Here is an 18,885-nt window from a genome sequence, read left to right as displayed (position 1 = left end):
TTTTAATCATTTTCAGGTGCTGATTAATTTCAAGGAAAGCAGAAATTTAGCCTTGTATATTTTGTTTACACATTTGCTTGCAAAACTTGCAAACATGAAAATAAACAAAGACAAATCTTATGATTTCTGAAGGTAGAGATAATATAAGTCAACATCAACACGAATAGCATGATAAAATCTATACCATTTGATTTTCAAACTGGAGATGTAATTTTCCGGTGATTTGAGCACAGTGATAAGTTCCCTCTCTTAAAGTAGACAAGATGTCACATTAACATATATAGTATCACAATATGCATTGATGGCATGGTAATGCAGAGTATGAACACAACTATATTTTGTAGTTGTTTAGATGATATGTTACTCCTCGATGTCTCAGCTGTCACAGATGACAAAGCTGCAGTGCATAGCTTCTGATGTGTCTGTGCGACTCTTACACAAGTTGCATTAGTTGCATTGGTTGCAGTAGTCGCATTGGTTGCCTTGTAGCTTCATGTCTTGCCATAATATTGCTAAGTAATTCTTGAAGGTATCTCACGGCTATGAAGTCGCCCTAAAAATGAAAATAAGGATAAAAATTAATTAAAGCAAAGGTAAGTAATTATTTATTTTACTAATCCAATATAATAACCATGCAGAGTCCTCTACAGAAGCATTCTCAATAGCCTGTGGTCGCATCACAATAAATTTATATTTTTAAATTTTATTATAAATGATTTCTTATAAAAAATAGTTGGAAACTTGAAATGTAACAAGAACAGATTGTAGAAATGTAACAAGAACGGGTTGTAAAAATGAATTTGAGATTTGAGGAAATTTAATTATCGGTGCAGAATAGTTGGAATTTGCCAGATTGAGCTCTAAACGATCAAAATTTGATGTATTCATGAACAGAAAACATCAACTTTGATTCCCTCATACTAATAAAAATATATGGACTGCTGAATATCCAATAAAATCATACTCTGATATGGATAAGAAGAACAACATTGATTTTAGTTTCTGTTAGACAATAAAGACCAACCTTGCCCCAAAATAGGCATTGCAATGTATGTCGGTGTGCACATCGATATGCTGATCTACTAATAAATTTCAAAATAGCTAAGAAGAAGAAATCGGGGTTTTTGAAGAACGTACATGTAATTGGCTGGTAAATTTACGATCTCCAAACCACAGGGGAAGGCAGCATCTTAGTCCATCACATGCCCTGCATTTCAAAATGGGATACAAAACATTTATATTTATGCTGAAATAGTAAATGTGAACAAATTTAGAAATGAATCAATGTCCTATTGACCTCGGACTTTGTGAGAGCCTATGATAACAACAAATAATATGTTTAAGCAGCCTGGGGGAGGGTTGTTCGACAAGTTTTTCGGTCATCTGAGCTAATGCGCGAGCCACTGCAAAGAACCGATCTGCCAGAACACAGCAATACTTCAACCCCTCCTCATGCAATAAGATTTTGTAGATGATAAATGTAGCAACCTGCAGAACGGGTATCACAAACAGAGTACTTCAGTTATGGTCAGAAACTTGCACAGATTTAGGAATATATTTGAGATTTATTCGCAAAGTCCTGATTTAATGCATGTTCTTGAACTCAATAGTCTGGTTTTAGTGTGTTTATGTGGCTAAATACTCTTAAGTTTTACAGTAAGATAAGAATTTTTCATGAATATAGCCAGTAGTAGAAAATTTAAACAAAATAAAATATGCAGAACTTTTATAAATTAATTATGTGCAACCAACACGAAGATTGCTACCTATTATTCACAAGTCAAGTATTTTTCCAATAAGAAAATTAGAAAACAAAGTTAAAGCATGTATATATAAGGAATTTGAAGCAAGTCAATTGATGTCAATATCTGTAGACAAAAAGGAATTATTTGAGCATCAGCAACAGATTGTACGCAATGGCTTTTCTAACTGATTGCTTGCTGTAACGTCAATATACAGATGCTAAAAGTTATCTATTGAGATTTGAGACGCTTACTTGTTTGGACAAGTCGGAGCCCACCTCCATGCTGGTTAGGCAGCAAGGAAATATTTCAGTCTGAAGTAGGAAACGGATAGCTTCCGGATCGTCAGACTGCACAGAAAGAAAGAGTTCAAAAGTTGCATATTAATTTTGCAACCACGTCTCTAGGAAGGATGGATAAATCTCAGAGTGCTCTTATTAGAAAATACATTATATCACCATTCACTGCTGAAGAATATGAGAAGTAGAAAAGTATTCAAGAGAGCAATGGACCACAAAAACTACCTTGACTAGGGTACCGATAACACCTAAACTGGTAAGTCTTAGATATTCATGGGGCTTTTCTTTGTCCTTAGTGTTGAGAAAGGGGTAAAGATACAATGGCAACTTAGCTGCAAGAATGAAAGTCAATCATTAGAGAGGTTGTCACATACCTAATTTTTCTACAAAGTAGTAACACTAAGTTAGCTGCTGGAAGAAGTAAATACCAAACATGACTTCATATACGGAAAGAATTTTAATAAGGAGCATGCTTAAATTTACCAAGAACCATTAACACAGAGATAAGTCTCGTCATAGAACTTTTTATTGCTCTGAAAGTGGCCATGCAATTATATACCTTGAGAATAGCAAAGCTGGAACCAATACTGGTAAATGTTACCTGAAAATCAGGGAGGTGAAGTTCGCTGCCTAATCATCTCCGAAGCATCTAGATATTCAAGTGTTCTTTCGAAAAACAAAGGTAAAAGAGTAGCAGATGCAAACTATCAACTATGTGAATCTCTTTGGAAATTATTTTCAGTTATATATATTTCAATTATATACATTACCTTTGATCTTTAGTTTCTCATACATTTACTTAAAGTATGTAATTTGAAAATTATCCTTCATGGAAGAAGATAACCTTTGCAGAGTTAAAGAATTAGAGAACTATACCTTTAAGAAACTGCTTTCTTGTCTCTGGGTGGGAAGCTACACACTGTAAAACAGAATGATATTAGTTATATTTTATGGCGACAGAGATTGCAATGACTAACAAAAATAGAACATCCTAATTAAAAGGAGAACAGGTTAAGGGAGAAGATCAGATGCTATTCGTCATGTTAATCAACAGGGAACACACAATCCTTAGATTGACCAATTATTTCTTAGCCGACTAACAATTAGCCAATTGGCTGCAAGAAGGATAGTAGGACTTGAACCAAATTATTTTGGGGGAAAAAAATAATCTACTGTTCTTACTATTTGCAATTTTCTGAAACCATTAACTTGTCATCACAATTAAGAAGTTAACAAACCGTACTGGACCTCTAAATATATGCGAACCCAACAGTCTTCTTTCATTTACATTAAGTAGACCTTAAGTTTTTATTTTCCGATTATCATGAAATGTTTTCACAGATACAGGTTAAAACCAATCATGAAATATCTTTTGGACTCGAAGACAATATAACACTGAGTTAAAAGTAAATATTGAACTCGAAGAGGACTTTGAAGAAAATTGAAATTCATAAATAATAATAACCTGAAATAGAGCCAGAGCATTAGATACTCGAGTTGATGCTGTTTCCGTAAGATTCGGAGATGATAGTGTGCGGTAAACTGATATTATTTCCTGAAAACGACAAATTCACTATCAATCATTAGTCTAGTTATTTGCATTAGTGATTTTTCTAATTGTTCATGGTATACTACAACCAAGTGTCTGCTACGATACAGCATAGTCCTGAAAACGACGGTTATTTGTCAGATGCATTAAGGAATAAACAATGAAATTAAGGAATAAAAGAGTTCGATAATCGCGGAGCAGAAGGCATCTGATGAAGCCATGTGGCATGTCTTACCTGTAAAAGTGCAGATATTGTACCAATTGAGTTCCATAACAAGGGCGCCAAATCTTTACGAATTTCCTTATTCTGGAAAGACAACATTATTATCTGAATCACCATGTAATGGCAATTTAAGAAACCTAACAAATTTCCTACTTTAGAAAACAAGTTAAACAGAAGTGCCTGTTCAAGAACATTAATTCAATACTACCATCATATTTGCTCTGGCATACACTTAACATATTTGATAATCTTTACATTACACGGTCTACATGAAATAAGCTGTAAAATTGAATTGTATCCAACCATTTTTTTTCTGTTAGTCTTCTACGATGAATGAGTCTTCATAACATCCCAAAAAAAAAAAAAAATTGTCATCAGAGCTCAATGCTTTTGAGACACTACAATAGAAAATTAAGTGAAAGGGATGTCCCTTTGAAACATTCATATATATATTTATATTAATGAATCAAATCAAATCAAATCAAGATTCCATATTTCAATTACAAAAAATTCTTGTTTTGATATTCTAGTTCTTGATCAAGAACTCAGAGGTGATGTTGCATGCAATTTAAGTAAACGAGTATAGTGAAACACAACGGCTAATTACTCATCCCAGCAGGAAAATTATGAGAAAATAATGATAAAAAAATCACCAACAAAACAATGTAAACTTTTTTTGGTCTTGTCTTCTTGATTACCAAGAAAAACACCAGCAGGAACAGAAAATCTGATATGCCTAAAAACAATGTGAGAGTATAAATCATATATGAATGATCACAATAATGCATGTTCCAGGTTTCCAACTTTTCTTTACCCACACGTTTTCTCAGGAACCAAACAGAAACCAGAAAAGGGTGTGTATTTTATACATAAAAAAAGTACCTGGGAGAGGATAAGGAGAGCACGCTCCTTAGTTTCATGAGACTGAAGAGCCTGAATCCAGTAGGCCACTGATGCCGGACCATGAACCGGAAGATCCGGCGTTGAATAGTCTTCGTATAGCGACTCTGGTAGGTTCAGGTCACTCGCCATGGAAGAAGATGATGATAATATTGCAAAATTATAAAATAAAAACAAACAAAAAGCACAAGACCCTGAATCTGATTGTGTGTCAGTATGATATTATTATTATGATTATAAAGGCAAAAATATTCTAAAAATTGCTCTCGCTGGCTTTGGTTTCGGTTTTGGGTTGGGTTTGTTTGTTTGTCGCTAGTCGAGTGGCAGTAGAAGTAGACGACTTCAGCAAGTAAGACAAAGTGGAAGTACTACTAGAAAGCGTTGTACTTTGGTCACACACTTTTCAAAAGGGTCTCCTTATGATAAGTGCCGTCGCTAGTTGTACAAAATCACTCCTATAAGTTGAGAATTAATCACCGTTTATTTATTTATTTATATGTTAGTACTAGAACTCTTCTACAATAAGGAACTCATTAATTAATATGTAACATAAATTGAGAAAAGCGTTAAAATTTAGAGGTTGGTTACTAATGTGGTCGCGTAATATGTGACGTGTGTGTTTAGTTACTCGGGATAGATTGATGATAACAAGAGAATATTTATTGAAACGTGTATGAAATATAATTAATAATCATGTTTATATTATATGAAAAAACATACAATTGTTATTTTTCTCTGTTTCAATTATTATTTAGTCAGTTGAATATGTTTAAAAAAAATTTTGAGTGCAATTTTATTTTTTTAAGAAATAAAAAAGTGAAGTTTACAAGCTATTAAACCATTTGCTTTTGAAAAGAAGAGGGAGCCCAAATTTTATTATAAATGTAATATTGTAGACTATATTAAAGTTGTTTTCTTATCATCTTATTTTTCCTAAGATTGTTATTTTATTAATTTTTTTTTATCGTAATCGTTCTATATGATCCTTTTTCTTTTCTAATAACATTTTCCTCTTACCAATTAAAATTATCACCTTTTATTTTTGCAAATAAGTCGTTTTTAATTGATAACTACTTCTAATCTTTATACCATTTAAAATAAGAAAAAACTCAAAGAAAGATCTGACAAAAATTGGATTTGTTTGTTGAGCATATCAGTTTCTTGTTTTACTAATAATGGTATTGGGTGTTCTCAAAATAATAATAATAATAATAATAATGGTGGTATTGGGTGTCAGGAGAGTGAACAAATGTTTGTGCTGTAAGTACACGTGTAAGGCATGCATCATGAGATTTTAATATTATCCAAAAAAGGGAAAAGACAAAATTCAAGAATGATTTGCGCCTGATTTTGACTCCAGTGAGTCTTATGGCCGAAAAAATTATTAAAGTAGAAAAAAAAGAAAAAAAAGATACTCTCGTGTCGTGTGGGTGCACGACTGCACGTTGCGACAAGCGACCTCGGCTGATGAAAAGAAGTGCTTGAAGTCAAGTCAAACTATTTGGTCCTGCCGTTTTATAACTGACGTGGATTTGGACGTTGTTCTATGAGTTGGAGCTTGCCAGCTGTGGGGTTCATTTTGCTGAATAAGCCATTGGTGATGAGCCCAATCTCTTTTGCTGGGCGTGTACAGCAGGACTGTCTGATGGAACAAAAGTACAAACAATAAAGTGCGCTGCTATAAACACCCCTCTGGCATCCTTTTCAACCGCTGTTCTTTGGTCACACACTTTTGAAGATGAATAATGAATCGACTTCAAGGGGGTCACCCGATGATATTGACGAGCTTTTATCAGTGTCATCGCTAGTTGTACAAAATTATTCCTGTTGACTTACAAGAATTAATCAGTAATAATCGTTTATTTATTTATATATTATTACTAGAAATTCTTATACAACATATATGATGTATAATAAGGAACTCACTAATAAGTTACATTATAGTAGATATAACTTGAGAAAGTAGTATAATTTATTGGCTGATTACTAATGTGGTCGAGTAATATGTGACGTGCGTAACTAAATTATTATTATTATTATTTTTTTGCAAGAAAGATAAATCTTTTGTTTTGAACTATAAACCGCCAGAGGAGGGGGGTTAGACATGGAATAACTAAATTGATAATAACAAGAAAATATTTATTGAAATTTGTATGAAATATAATTAATAACTAGGTTTATATAATATAACAAATCATGCAACAATTGGCTTTTTTTGTTTCAATTATTATTTAGTCGGTTGAATATTTTTAAAAATTTCCAATGCAATTTAATTTTTAAGAAATCAAAAATGAAGTTTACAAACTGTTAAACCATTTACTTTTCAAAAAAGTGGCGGAAATTTTACGATAAACGTAATAATGTAGATGATTTTCAATTTTTTTTATCATCTTATTTTTCCTAAAATTATTATTAAAAAAATGTATTAAATATTTTGGTGTAATCATTCTATATGATCCTTTTTTTTTCTTTTCGAAACATTTTCCTCTTTCAAATTACAATTATCAGCTTTTATTTTGCAAATAAATTGCTTTGAATTGATGACTGGTTCAAATTTTGTAGCGTTAAAAAAAAAAAAAAACTCAAAGAAAGATTTGACAAAAAATTGGATTTTGTCTGTCGAATATATCAGTTTCTTATTTATTAATAATGGTATTTGGTGACATAAGAGTGAACAGATGTTGATGCTGTAAGTACACATGTCAGCATGCATAATAAGATTTTAAGGGTAATTTTTAAAAACCTTCCCTGAGGTTTGAGCTTGTTGCAAGTAGATGGCGAGAATTGATTTATTTGTAAAAAATCCCCTACCGTCAGTTAATTTTAACATTGACCGTTAGTTGACTGTGCAAAGACAATATTACCCTTAACAATAGTTTGTAGACGGAAATAACTAAAAAAAAAACCAAAATTGTTGGCTATTTTACCCTCTTTAAATTATTGATATTTTTTTAAAGTTCCTACAAAAAAGATAAAATTAAAAACTTGAAAAATCCTCTTTAAATTATTGATATTTTCTTAAAGTTCCTACAAGAAAGATAAAATTAAAAACTTGAAAATGAAATAGTCATAATCTTTACCTATGATATTATAAATCTTTGGAATTGACAAGGATAACATTGTCAAAAAATAGGGTTTGTGCTTTTCGCGCCAACAATTTTAGTTTTTTTTTTTAGTTATGTCAGTCTACAAACTATTGTTAAGGGCAATATTATCTTTGCACAGTCAACTAACGGTCAATGTTAAAATTAACTGACGGTAGGGGGTTTTTTACAAATAAATGGATTCTCGCCATCTACTTGCAACAAGTCCAAACCTCAAGGGAGGTTTTTAAAAATTACCCAAGATTTTAATATTGTCCAAAAAGGAAAAATGGAAAAGGAATATGAGCCCCTTAACATTTGGAAAAAAGGATATAAAGCCTTTTAATGTTTTAAAAAAGACATATAACTTTTATTTTTGTTAGTTAATTCAATTTATTTTAATAATAAATTAATTTTTAATTTTTAATTACTTTCATGTCTCTATAATAAATAAATCAATATATTAACCAACATATGTCGTGGATGACGTGTATAATGAAATGAATAACTTTTTATTTAAAACTTAAAATTAAGATATAATTACCTTTTGCCAAAGTTAGCCACTCTAAATTATCAATATACTCTTCCCAATGAAAGAATATTGAATAATGGATAAAATTAAAATTCACTCTAAAAATAGTGAATAATTTGCGGAAAAAGAAATTATATCTTAATTTCAAGTTTTAAATAAAAAGTTGTTGATTTCATTATACACATAACATGTCTTAAGTCAATATATTAATTAATTTATTATAGGGACATAATAGTACTTATAAATTAAAAATAAATTTACTATTAAAACAAACAGATTAATAAAAAGGGGGTTATATGTCTTTTTTGAAACGTTAAGAGATTTTATATCTATTTTTCCAAAAGTTAGGGAATCACTGTCCTTTTCCCAATGAAAAAAGACAAAATTCAAGAATGATTTGCGCCCGATTTTGATTCTTGTGGGTATCATAAAAATAAAAAGACTCTAATGGGTGCACATGCCAACATGCAAACTCGATTGATAAAAAAATGTGTTTAAAGAAGTGTCGACTATCAAGTCTCAACAATCGAGTCAAACTATTGGTCTTGTGCTTTATATCTGATGTGGATTTGGACGTCCCTGTACGAATTGGAGCTTGCCAGCTATGAGGTTTAGGTTTTGTTTGGAATTAAAGTGTTGTACCTTTTAAGCTATAGTTGCTGTGGAAAAAAAAACTGTAATTATAAAATAAAAATTAATACTATGTAGTAAATATAAAATTTAAATAACAATTTTGATAAAATTATTAAAGATATAATAGATTTTCTATTATGCAAAGTGAAAAATCATATCAATATAACTTCCAAACTATAGTAGTTAGTATTTATCAAACACTTTAGTGCTATAACTTTTAAGTTATACCTGTCTAACCTCAATCCCAAACACACCCTTATTTTGCTGAATAAGCTATTAATGATGAGCTCAATCTCTTTTGTTGGGTGCTTGGGTCTTTAAAGTAGGCCAGTCTGATGGTACGAAAGAGTTAAGGGTAGGGAAAATGAATACTAATAATAATTTTAACAATTACCACAATCAATAATAATAATAATAATAATAATAATAATAATAATAATACTTTCAACAAGCAAATTTAAAGAGTTAAGAGTAGAGAAAATGAACACGATATTTTTATGTGGTTTGGAAATCTGCTTACATTCACACCTCCAAGCAAATCAAGTTTGAAGACTTTACTAATCAAACCTTACAACCAAAGGTTTTAAGATGTTTACAATTGACTTCCAAATGTCGATAAACTTTTACAATTCAAGATGAACATACATCCCTTCTCCTAAGTGTTTCCCACACTTACAATCACTCAATTTTGATGTTGAAATAGAGTTTACAAAGATCACACTCCTCACAAAAGTATATAAGTAAGTGATAGCTCAATAGTGAATCATTTTATGTGAATAAGCAAATAAAAACACAAAATGATTTGTATGAACAAGTTTAAGCTTGATAGATACTGGAGAACTTGTTTGAAATAATTTTGATTTTGATAGATTTTGATTTAGCCATTATTCACTTTCTGGATGTTATTGGAACGCTGCTAATTTTAAAACGTATAGCCGTTTGACTGTATTTAAAGTGTTTGTAGAAATCGGATTACCGTTTAAAATTTTCGACTAGTCATTAGAGTTCCAAAAAGTCTCAGCAAATTATCGGTTAGATGCTACAGTGAAACAGCTAGTCGCTAACTCATTCTCAACCCTCTTGCGTGGATAATTACCTAGCGAGGCTATTTAAACAAAAACTTCGGAAGTGATATTAAAGAAAAAATATCATGTGACAATAAAAAACTCATAATCGCAGCCGCCACCGCCAGTGATGATGAACGGCCAGAGACAATTTGATGGTGACCGGACACCAGTAATTGCCAAATATCAACGTCTAACGTAATATGATCATTAAAGTTAGAAATCAAAACCTATTAGTTAATGGGGTGAAGTAGTCCGTCTTACTCTTACTCAACTACGAAATATGCCTTGTTCAAAAGTTCATCGATGCAATTAAAACGTTTTTGAGGCATATTATATTGGGTGTACGTAGTTTGTACAGATAAGAAACAAAACAATTAAAAATAAATAAAATAAATAAAGATCACAATTAAATGAAGGAAAGTTCCATTGAAATATCTAGCTAGAAGCATGCAAGAAATTGAGACTAATTCCATGATCCACTGCATTAATTAATAATATTAGCGGCTTGAAGCACCTAACTTAGTTCGCTAATGATCCCACCTTGGTTTTTTTTCTCTTATTTATGTTCTCGTTTTCTATTGATGCTGCTTCAAGCTCACTTGAAAGTCTTTGATTTTCCCGTTTCAATTTCACGTTTTCAAGCCGCATTAACTCCAATTCAAATTTATCGTTGATTGCATCTTCAGGAGTCTTCCATAATATTTGTAATATATTCCTCCAAACCTTTTCTGCCTTTTCTTCTTCTTCTCGATTTTTTTTTCTTGCTGATCCGCGAGGCTGTTGCTGATGCACCGGACGAAATCTTTTCCCTTATGACATGATGATCACTACTGCTGGTGGCGGTAGCTTTGGCTTCAAGATCATAAGCCATAGAGCTAGAAACCGAATTAATTAATAAATATAATTAATTAAGATAACTAAAAAATAATAATAATAAAACAATGAAGCGCCGCCCTAGACCTTATTAGTTGAGACTTCGCTTGGGAAGATGAAGCTAAAACGAAAACAGAAATAAATTGGGCACGAATATACAACAGATAAACCCTACCTACCAAAAGAGAAGAGTTAGACCCTTAAGCTACTGCTGTTTGTTAAAAACTTAAGATTAGGTGTTTTATTCAACATCCGCCCTTAGGAGATTTAGTCAACAGTTGCCCTTGAGCTTTTTGACATTGGCCTTAAGGCTCTTCTCGTCAACGCTAATTCTCTGGGATATTTTTATTTAACATGTCTTTAGGCATTTTAGACAATCATTTGCCTTTTAATGCTTTACTTGGAATATTTTCCAAGCACCAATGTCCTCAGATCTTTTATCAAAATTCACTCTCGTGGGCGGTTTCTTTTGAAAACTAATTTTAAGTGATTAGACCTAGATCATTCTTTAAAAGAAAGGACCTAGGTCTTTTTATCATAATATGCCCATAGGCAATTTCGTAGAACTTTAATTCTAAGTATTTAGGCCTAGGTCTTCTTTTATCATAATCCGCCCCATAGGTGTTTTTCTTAGAAAATTAATTCTAAGTAATTAGACCTACGTCATTCATGTATAATGAATTATGCCCGGGCGTTTTGTCGACAACTCGCCATTTGAGCATTTTACTTAGAACTTCCTTCTAAGAACCTAGGTCGCTTTTGTGAAAACGGACCTAGGTCGTTCATGAATTATGCCTTGGCGTTTTATCTATGACTCACCATTTAGGCGTTTTACTAAGAAATTTCTTATAAGGACCTAGGCCAGTCTTGTGAAAATATATTTAGGTCGTACATGTATTATGAATTATGCCCTGATGTTTTGTCTTAGACTCGCCTTTTGGGCATTTTACTTAGAAATTTCCTATAAGGACTTAGGTCAATCTTGTGAAAAAACACCTAGGTCGTTCATGTATTATGAATTATGCCTTAGCATTTTGTCTTATACTCACCTTTAGGACGCTTTATTCAGAAATTTCTTCAAAGGACTTAGGTCACTTTCGTGAAAATTGACTAAGGTTTTTTTTTTTCAAGTCACGCCCTTGCCGTTTTGTCGAAGACTTGCCTTTTTGCCACTTTACTTAGAAATTTCTTTTAAAGACCTAGGTCACTTTTGTGAAAATTGACATAGCTCATTTTTCTTTTTTTTCAAGTCACGCCCTCGGCGTTTTGTCGAAAACTCGCCTTTTAAGAGTTTTACTTAGAAATTTCTTCCAAGAACCTAGATCATTTTGTAAGAATTGACCTAGGTCACTTTCTTTTTTTTAAGTTATGCCCTCGGCGTTTTATTGAAAACTCGCCCTTTGGGCGTTTTAATTAGAAATTTTTTCTAAGTACCTAAGTCTTTTGTGAGAATTGACAGGGGTCACTTTTTTTTTTTTAATTTACGCCTTCGGCATTTTGTCGAAGACTTACCTTTTGGGTGCTTTATTTAGAAATTTCTTCTAAGGACCTAGGTCACTTTTGTGAAAATTGACCTTGGTAAATTTTTTTAAGTCACGTCGTCGGTGTTTTGTCGAAGACTCGCCTTTTGAGCGCTTTCTTTAGAAATTTTTTCTAAGTACCTAGGTCACTTTCGTGAAAATTGACATAGGTAATTTTTTTTAAGTCACGCCCTCGGCATTTTGTCAAAGATTTGCCTTTTGGGCGCTGTATTTAGAAATTTCTTCTAAGGACCTAAGTCACTTTCGTGAAAATTGACCTAGGTCATTTTTTTCCATTCACGCCCTTGGCGTTTTGCCGAAGACTAGCCTTTTAAGCGTCTTGTTTAGAAATTTCTTCTAAGGACCTAGGTCACTTTCGTGAAAATTGACCTTGGTCTTTTTTTTTTTTACGTCACGCTGTCGATATTTTACGAAGACTTGTCTTTTGGGCACTTTATTTAGAAATTTCCTCTAAGGATCTAGGCCACTTTTATGAAAATTGACATATGCCATTTTTTTTTACAGTCATGCCCTCGGCATTTTATCAAAAACTCACTTTTTGGGCGCTTTACTTAGAAATTTCTTATAAGGACCTAGTTTTTTTTTTGTGAAAATTGACCTAGGTCATTTTTTTTTCCATTCGAACCCCCACGTTTTGTCGAAGACTCGCTTTTTGGGTGCTTTACTTAGAAATTTCTTCTAAAGACCTAGGTCACTTTTGTGGAAATTAACCTAGGTCACTTTTTCCATTCGAACCCCCACGTTTTGTCGACTACGTACCATTCGGGCATTTTACTTAGAATTTCTCTAAGGACCTAGGTCATTAATGTATAATGAACACCTTAGCATTTTGTCGATGACTTGCCATTTGGAAGATACAACGAGACACACTCTTAAGCGTTTTGTCAAGACACTCTATTTCAACGATGAAGCCGCTTGTTGGCCCTCGGTACAATTACAACATAAGCTTTTTTCTTTAGTCAGGTGAATTTCAAAATTAGTTGTACACTTTTTTATAATTTGCGGCCAGCCTCTCTCTTTGTCGTTGAAGTTTGGCTACATAACTGTACTTTTCATGTTCTGTAGAAAGATTTAAGTTTTACTTTTCATAAAATAATAAGGCTTTTTAAACAAAAAAAATTAATATATTATGATATCATGTCAAATAAGCCATTCATAATTATATAGTAACATTTACGTTCCGAAATCTTCATGAATATCCTATATTAGCTCTATGTTAGACCCATTCGTATAAATTTTAAATAATAAAATTGTGAATAGTTCTCGTCGAGAGGATATGGATATAATAAAACTTCCATAACATAAAGTGTTCAAATGTAAAATTTTTAAGAAATTGACTAAGGGTCAGTTTACTAATACTATAACTTTTAAAGTAATTATTGTTAGCTGTTCTATAAAAATAATCAGTTGTGAAGAGAATTAGTTAAACGTTTAATAAAATTTATATTTTAAAAGTGCTGTGAGTTTTAATAGCACTTATATGTGTTTGGTAAATCCTGTTGATAAATCACTATAAGAATATAAATGACTAAATTTGACATAATGTTAAATAAAATTTATTTACACATTTATAAATATGTATATAAAATAATTTTTTATTGTGTATATATAATCATTGATAACTAAGATAAATATTTTATATTATTAATTTTATTTTTTATTTTGTTATCTCAAAAATTAGCAACAATAATAATCTCTTTGAAGTTAATGATTTTGTTCTTTAATTAATAAGAATAATTTCATATTTTTATGATATCTATGAGGATGTATACATTGTATTAAGTATAAAACTAATTCTCAAAATCATATTTTTAAATGCTACTTTTCAAAATCTACTATAAGATAGGTGGTTTTTGCTATAGCGTATAAGTAGTTTTTAAAAAAATTTACCAGATACAACTGTCGATTCACTACTCGACTCAATCGAGAATATTTTTCGTTGGAAATGGATCTTCGCCTCCATTAAACTTTAATCATTAGCCACAAGATCAAAGTAGGTGTAATTATCATCGATGCCCAAGATAAATCATTTTGGCTTTTTGTTCAAGTCCCCACAGATGGCGCCAACTATTGATGCAAATTTTTGCTCAATGTACAACGATTGATTTGTGTTTCAGACATTCTTCTAAATCAAGTTCTGTATCTTATTTTTTTTCCTTGAGGTGAGTGTCTCAAATCACATGTCTCATTGTGGTTAATTGTTTTGCAAAAAGAAACAATTATCAAAGGAGGCCTGACGATAACCCTCCGACGCTCAAGTTAGCCTTTCAAATTTGATTATAGAGAGAGAATCTAAAGAGAGAATGACCACATTTCTTTACCATTTTTTCTCTTACCTTCAAATGAGAAGTCTTGGACTTTATATAAGCAACTCATAGTCAATTAGAGAGGTTATACGGCATTTTTCTTGTGACAAGTGTCAGCAAAAACGCATGCATGGAGACACATATTCATATGTGTCTGTTGGTTATTTTTAATAGGCAATTACTACCAATGCCAATGTGCAAGTATACACAACAAGTAATAAAGTGATGTGTATTCAAGATCGTCTCCACAAGGATTAATGTTACTCAAAATGTTAAAGCAATCACAATAGTGTAAATTAATTTAGGATCGAAACAAACAATTATAAAGTGATTTCTAACGTAATTAAGGATTGTGAAAGAATTAAATAAAATAATACTGTAATGAAATAAACTAGTTTAAATGTGTCTAAGATTCAATTGAGATCATAGTAGTTGAATGATCAAACTCTCCTTATGGGATGACTGTTGTTTATCAAGTTAGCACCAGTTGTTATAGCTAATGCTGCAGCACTGGGCAGAATAAATCTACATCCTCAGCTATTGCATATTGGAAATCTCATACCCTTAAATCTATTAACAATGACCAGTTGCTGATATACTTACGGTATGACATTATAACTTTTAGTCTCTCCACCCTATAAGGTGAACACCTGTGTCTAGTGTGTCACAAATCGTATTTCAAGTATTGCCCTTACGAGATTCAAGATAACCTAATCCAGGAAACTCAACTTAAGATCAAGTAATACTCTAATAATATCCAGACATGCCCTTTTGCTGCTCTATTTTAACTGAAACTATTAAATGGGTGGTCAACCGAAATAATAGTTATATTCATAAAAACTATTAGAGTAAAATGTTACAGCAGTGCCATAACAACATATAAGAACAGTCAAGAACCCATTGAATCTCAACTACAAGTAAATTTAGTTCATAATCTGAATGAGAAAAATAGACATAAATATCTTGATCGCGGAATACATCAAAACAATTAAAGGAAGAAGATAAATATAAGTTGAGCACGGTGAAAGACAAATCCAAATAATTCTGCACGATTCTCCAATGTTGCCGACACAACACTTTTCAATGCTGATCTTCTTCTTCTTTTCCTTACAATTATTCTAATGATAATTCCCTTGCCGCCTTTTAATGTGGTGCACGCCTCCCTTTTATATTACAAATTAGGGTAAACAAAAGCCTATGCGCGTGCCTGTGTTAAATTAGGAAATATGCGCTAACCCGCGCCTAAGTTTTCTCCCGCATTGCTCCTAGATTGATGCAGCACGGGTTGCTCTAACATCCGCAACAGCACCGCATCTTTCCTGATTGAGATTTTCTTCTTTTGTGGCCATCTTCTTTCCTCTTCTTGCTCCTCTAATGTCTCAACATCCCCTCATGAATTAAGACTTTCTGAGAACCTACAATTATGCACCTGTTTTTAGCACAAATTACTTTGATTCAAGCAAAACTTATTAAGACTCAACTAAAATAAATGTTTATGCAAAATGTAACCAAAATGTAATAAAAACACCTCATTTGTTCTCTAAGAGATCTTGATTCAAGTCTAGAATTGATGTAATAACTCTCATTTCCTAGAGTTATCACACCCCCAAACTTAAACCATTACTTGCCCTCAAGTAATGACACATACTAACACTTCCCACAAACAATCATGCACACAACTTTAGCTCTTTTATCAAATTTGGAAGGATTCTTCCACCTTCAGATCATAATCCCAATCATACAAAATGACCATAGTAAATCAGTTCTAGACTTAAGCTTCTTTCTGTCCATAGTGTGTGTGTGCTTCCTTTGATTGAATTCCAGATATGCTGTAACATCACCAAGAGACTGCATAAATTTCAACAGTGATAACATTTCATTCATAAATGGGGTGGCATAACTTTCATATACTCAAACTGTGATATTTTTTTAACATTTATAAACTACGAAGTAACTAACCTCTTCACTGTAACATTTATCTTTCATATGAATGTCAATCACTTGTAATGATGACACCCAATTACTCAAACCATGCCGAGATTAGAGTTGCTGCAGTAATATTTGCAGTATAATCTTATATAGAGGTATCTTTTACTCAAGGCTAAACATGGGGCTCATGCACAAACCTGGCTACTCAATGCCTTAGGCGGAGGACTTTTTTTTTTTTTTAATTTGCTACAGCATTGCTCATAACTCTCGCTACCTTTAATACAAATCTGCATATGGGGTACATACTTAGATCTGGTTACTCAGCAACTTAAGCCATTGGAGCAGAGTTTATTTCATAGATATCACAGTCAATCAACTTGCTTCTCCCTCCAAACTTAAGATATTTTCTATTCTTTAGGCTCTGCTCTAGCAATCTCATACAATTCAACCAAAGTCCAAGTGTTGGGACATAATTTCACTTCTATCTACAATTATCTCTACTTGGCATTCTCATAAATACTGAATCACACTCAATTTATCTTCATTAGGTTTTCAAATTCATACACAAATATTAGATAACAGAGCTTTACACAACACAATCATAAACACATGCATTTGGAAACACAACCCCCCAAAACTTGAGAGTTGATATGTCCTCACAAGCATACAGAACAAAGGCACACGAACTGATAAAGATATGGAAGACCTTAGAAAATAGCACACAAATGGACAAACAGAAGGAAAGAATTTTTTTTTTTGTTTAAGAATTGAACTAGTAAGGAAAGAGTACTCCCCTATGGTGGGGACTGCAGCACATGACGGGATGCTATCAGCGCTTCTTAGATGCACTGCGCAGCTTATCCTTTGGTAAAGCTTGTAGGGAAGTAGCTGGCAAAGTCTTTGTCTTTTTCGTCGCGGGGCTGGTGAGAGGAGTTGTAGCTGGTGTTGCTGTAGCAGTGCCTTTAGACGTACTACCTTTTCTTTTGTTGGATTTTCACAGACTGGTGCGAATAGGCTGGCTAGGAGGTTGCTGTAGAGGAATTGGAGTTGATGCATCAGCTGCCTGGCCCTCAGCTGTGATGGCAGAAATGATCGCAAGAAGTTGCTTGGCTTGTTCAGGTGTAGGCGTAACTCTGGCTGCTACAGCAGCTAGCTCGGCATCAACTTGCTCCATTTCATCTTCAGAGGCTGGAGGTGTTGCTATTTTTACTTTACCCTTGTCCTTTCCCTTACCCGCAAGGACTGGAATAAATGGTTCCTCTTCACGGTCTTCCTCCTCTTCTTCTTGAATAATATGTTTTTTTCTGGTTTTGGGCTGGGTTGGGATGGTTGGTTCCTCGCGTTCTTCCCCCGAATTGTCCTCTGCCTTTGAGGGTGAGCTATCAGTCTCAGACTTGTCACCTTCTTCCTCAGGTGGGTCAGATGGTTCAACATCTTCTGATTCGACCTCTGCTTGTGGCTTAGTTACAGCTTCTTTTGCTGGTTCATTTGTAGCAGTGGCTTCTTCATTGGCTTTTGCTGGAACACCTGTGGTGTTGGTGTCAAAATTGTACTGCTGGAGTAGTGAATCAGGGAATTTTCGGTGAGTGCGTTTCATGTACAGAGCAAATTGGTGTAGTTGGTTGTCCAGGTACTGTAGATAACTCCAAAACTGATCGTTTTCCCTCTGCTGAGCTTCCACACATTGAGTGATACTGGTGCTGAGTGCCTGGATGGTCTGTTCTAAGCTAATAGCTCGTCTTGCTCCTGTTACAGCAGCTGGTTCAGTGGTTGTTCCAGCACTCTCATTGGCAACTCTCTCAATGGTACGTGCCGTAAAGGCACCATTATTCTTGACATGGTAATCTCTGGTGTTAAGACGAACACCGAAAACTATACAAATATTGGTGATGAGTGAAGGAAATAGCAAGGCATCAGTTCGGTGAGTCTTGACTGTACACTCCCGAATTTCTTTGGCTATGATGCTACCCACATCTATGGGAAGCCCTCGAACAAGAACATATAACAAAACCAACCTCTCTTGCGAAACCGTAGTAGTGTGAGTGGTGGGCATAAGCCTAGATTTTAGAAATTTTACCCACACCTTAGCAATAAGTTTCAAATCTATCCTATTAACTACACGCCCTTCCTCGTTAACCCATGATGCCCCTTCTATTGTAAGAGTTGTGAAAATGGTGTTCCACTTTTTCGGGGTCAATTTATCACGCA

At 33.3% G+C, this 18,885-nt stretch overlaps 1 protein-coding gene across 1 annotated transcript; it reads right to left on the bottom strand.

The window, feature by feature from the left end:
• Positions 1 to 311: 311 nt before the first annotated feature.
• Positions 312 to 4,845, bottom strand: LOC18051017 (cell differentiation protein rcd1). Its single transcript, XM_006447534.2, has 9 exons — positions 4,696 to 4,845; positions 3,826 to 3,897; positions 3,507 to 3,596; positions 2,918 to 2,960; positions 2,267 to 2,373; positions 1,997 to 2,092; positions 1,298 to 1,488; positions 1,138 to 1,207; positions 312 to 553 (listed from the first exon to the last, which is right to left on the bottom strand). Exons 1-9 carry the CDS (start codon positions 4,843 to 4,845, stop codon positions 434 to 436), a joined length of 939 nt encoding a protein of 312 aa, XP_006447597.2. The 3' UTR covers positions 312 to 433.
• Between the last annotated feature and the right edge of the window lie 14,040 nt (positions 4,846 to 18,885).

This window comes from Citrus clementina, unplaced genomic scaffold (genome assembly GCF_000493195.1).
Source record: "Citrus clementina cultivar Clemenules unplaced genomic scaffold, Citrus_clementina_v1.0 scaffold_2, whole genome shotgun sequence".
Taxonomy (NCBI): Eukaryota; Viridiplantae; Streptophyta; class Magnoliopsida; order Sapindales; family Rutaceae; genus Citrus; species Citrus x clementina.
The sequence above is the reverse complement of the archived record's forward strand: the minus strand, read 5'-3'. Positions and strand labels throughout refer to the sequence as shown.

Excerpts from the sequence above, each read along its gene's own strand:
- LOC18051017 (XM_006447534.2), bottom strand. The coding sequence starts at position 4,845 with ATGGCGAGTGACCTGAACCTACCAGAGTCGCTATACGAAGACTATTCA. Across the intron at positions 2,961-3,506 it reads ATGCTCTGGCTCTATTTCAG|TGTGTAGCTTCCCACCCAGA; the intron begins GTTATTATTATT and ends TCTGTTTTACAG. Across the intron at positions 1,208-1,297 it reads AGGCTCTCACAAAGTCCGAG|GGCATGTGATGGACTAAGAT; the intron begins GTCAATAGGACA and ends TTTGAAATGCAG.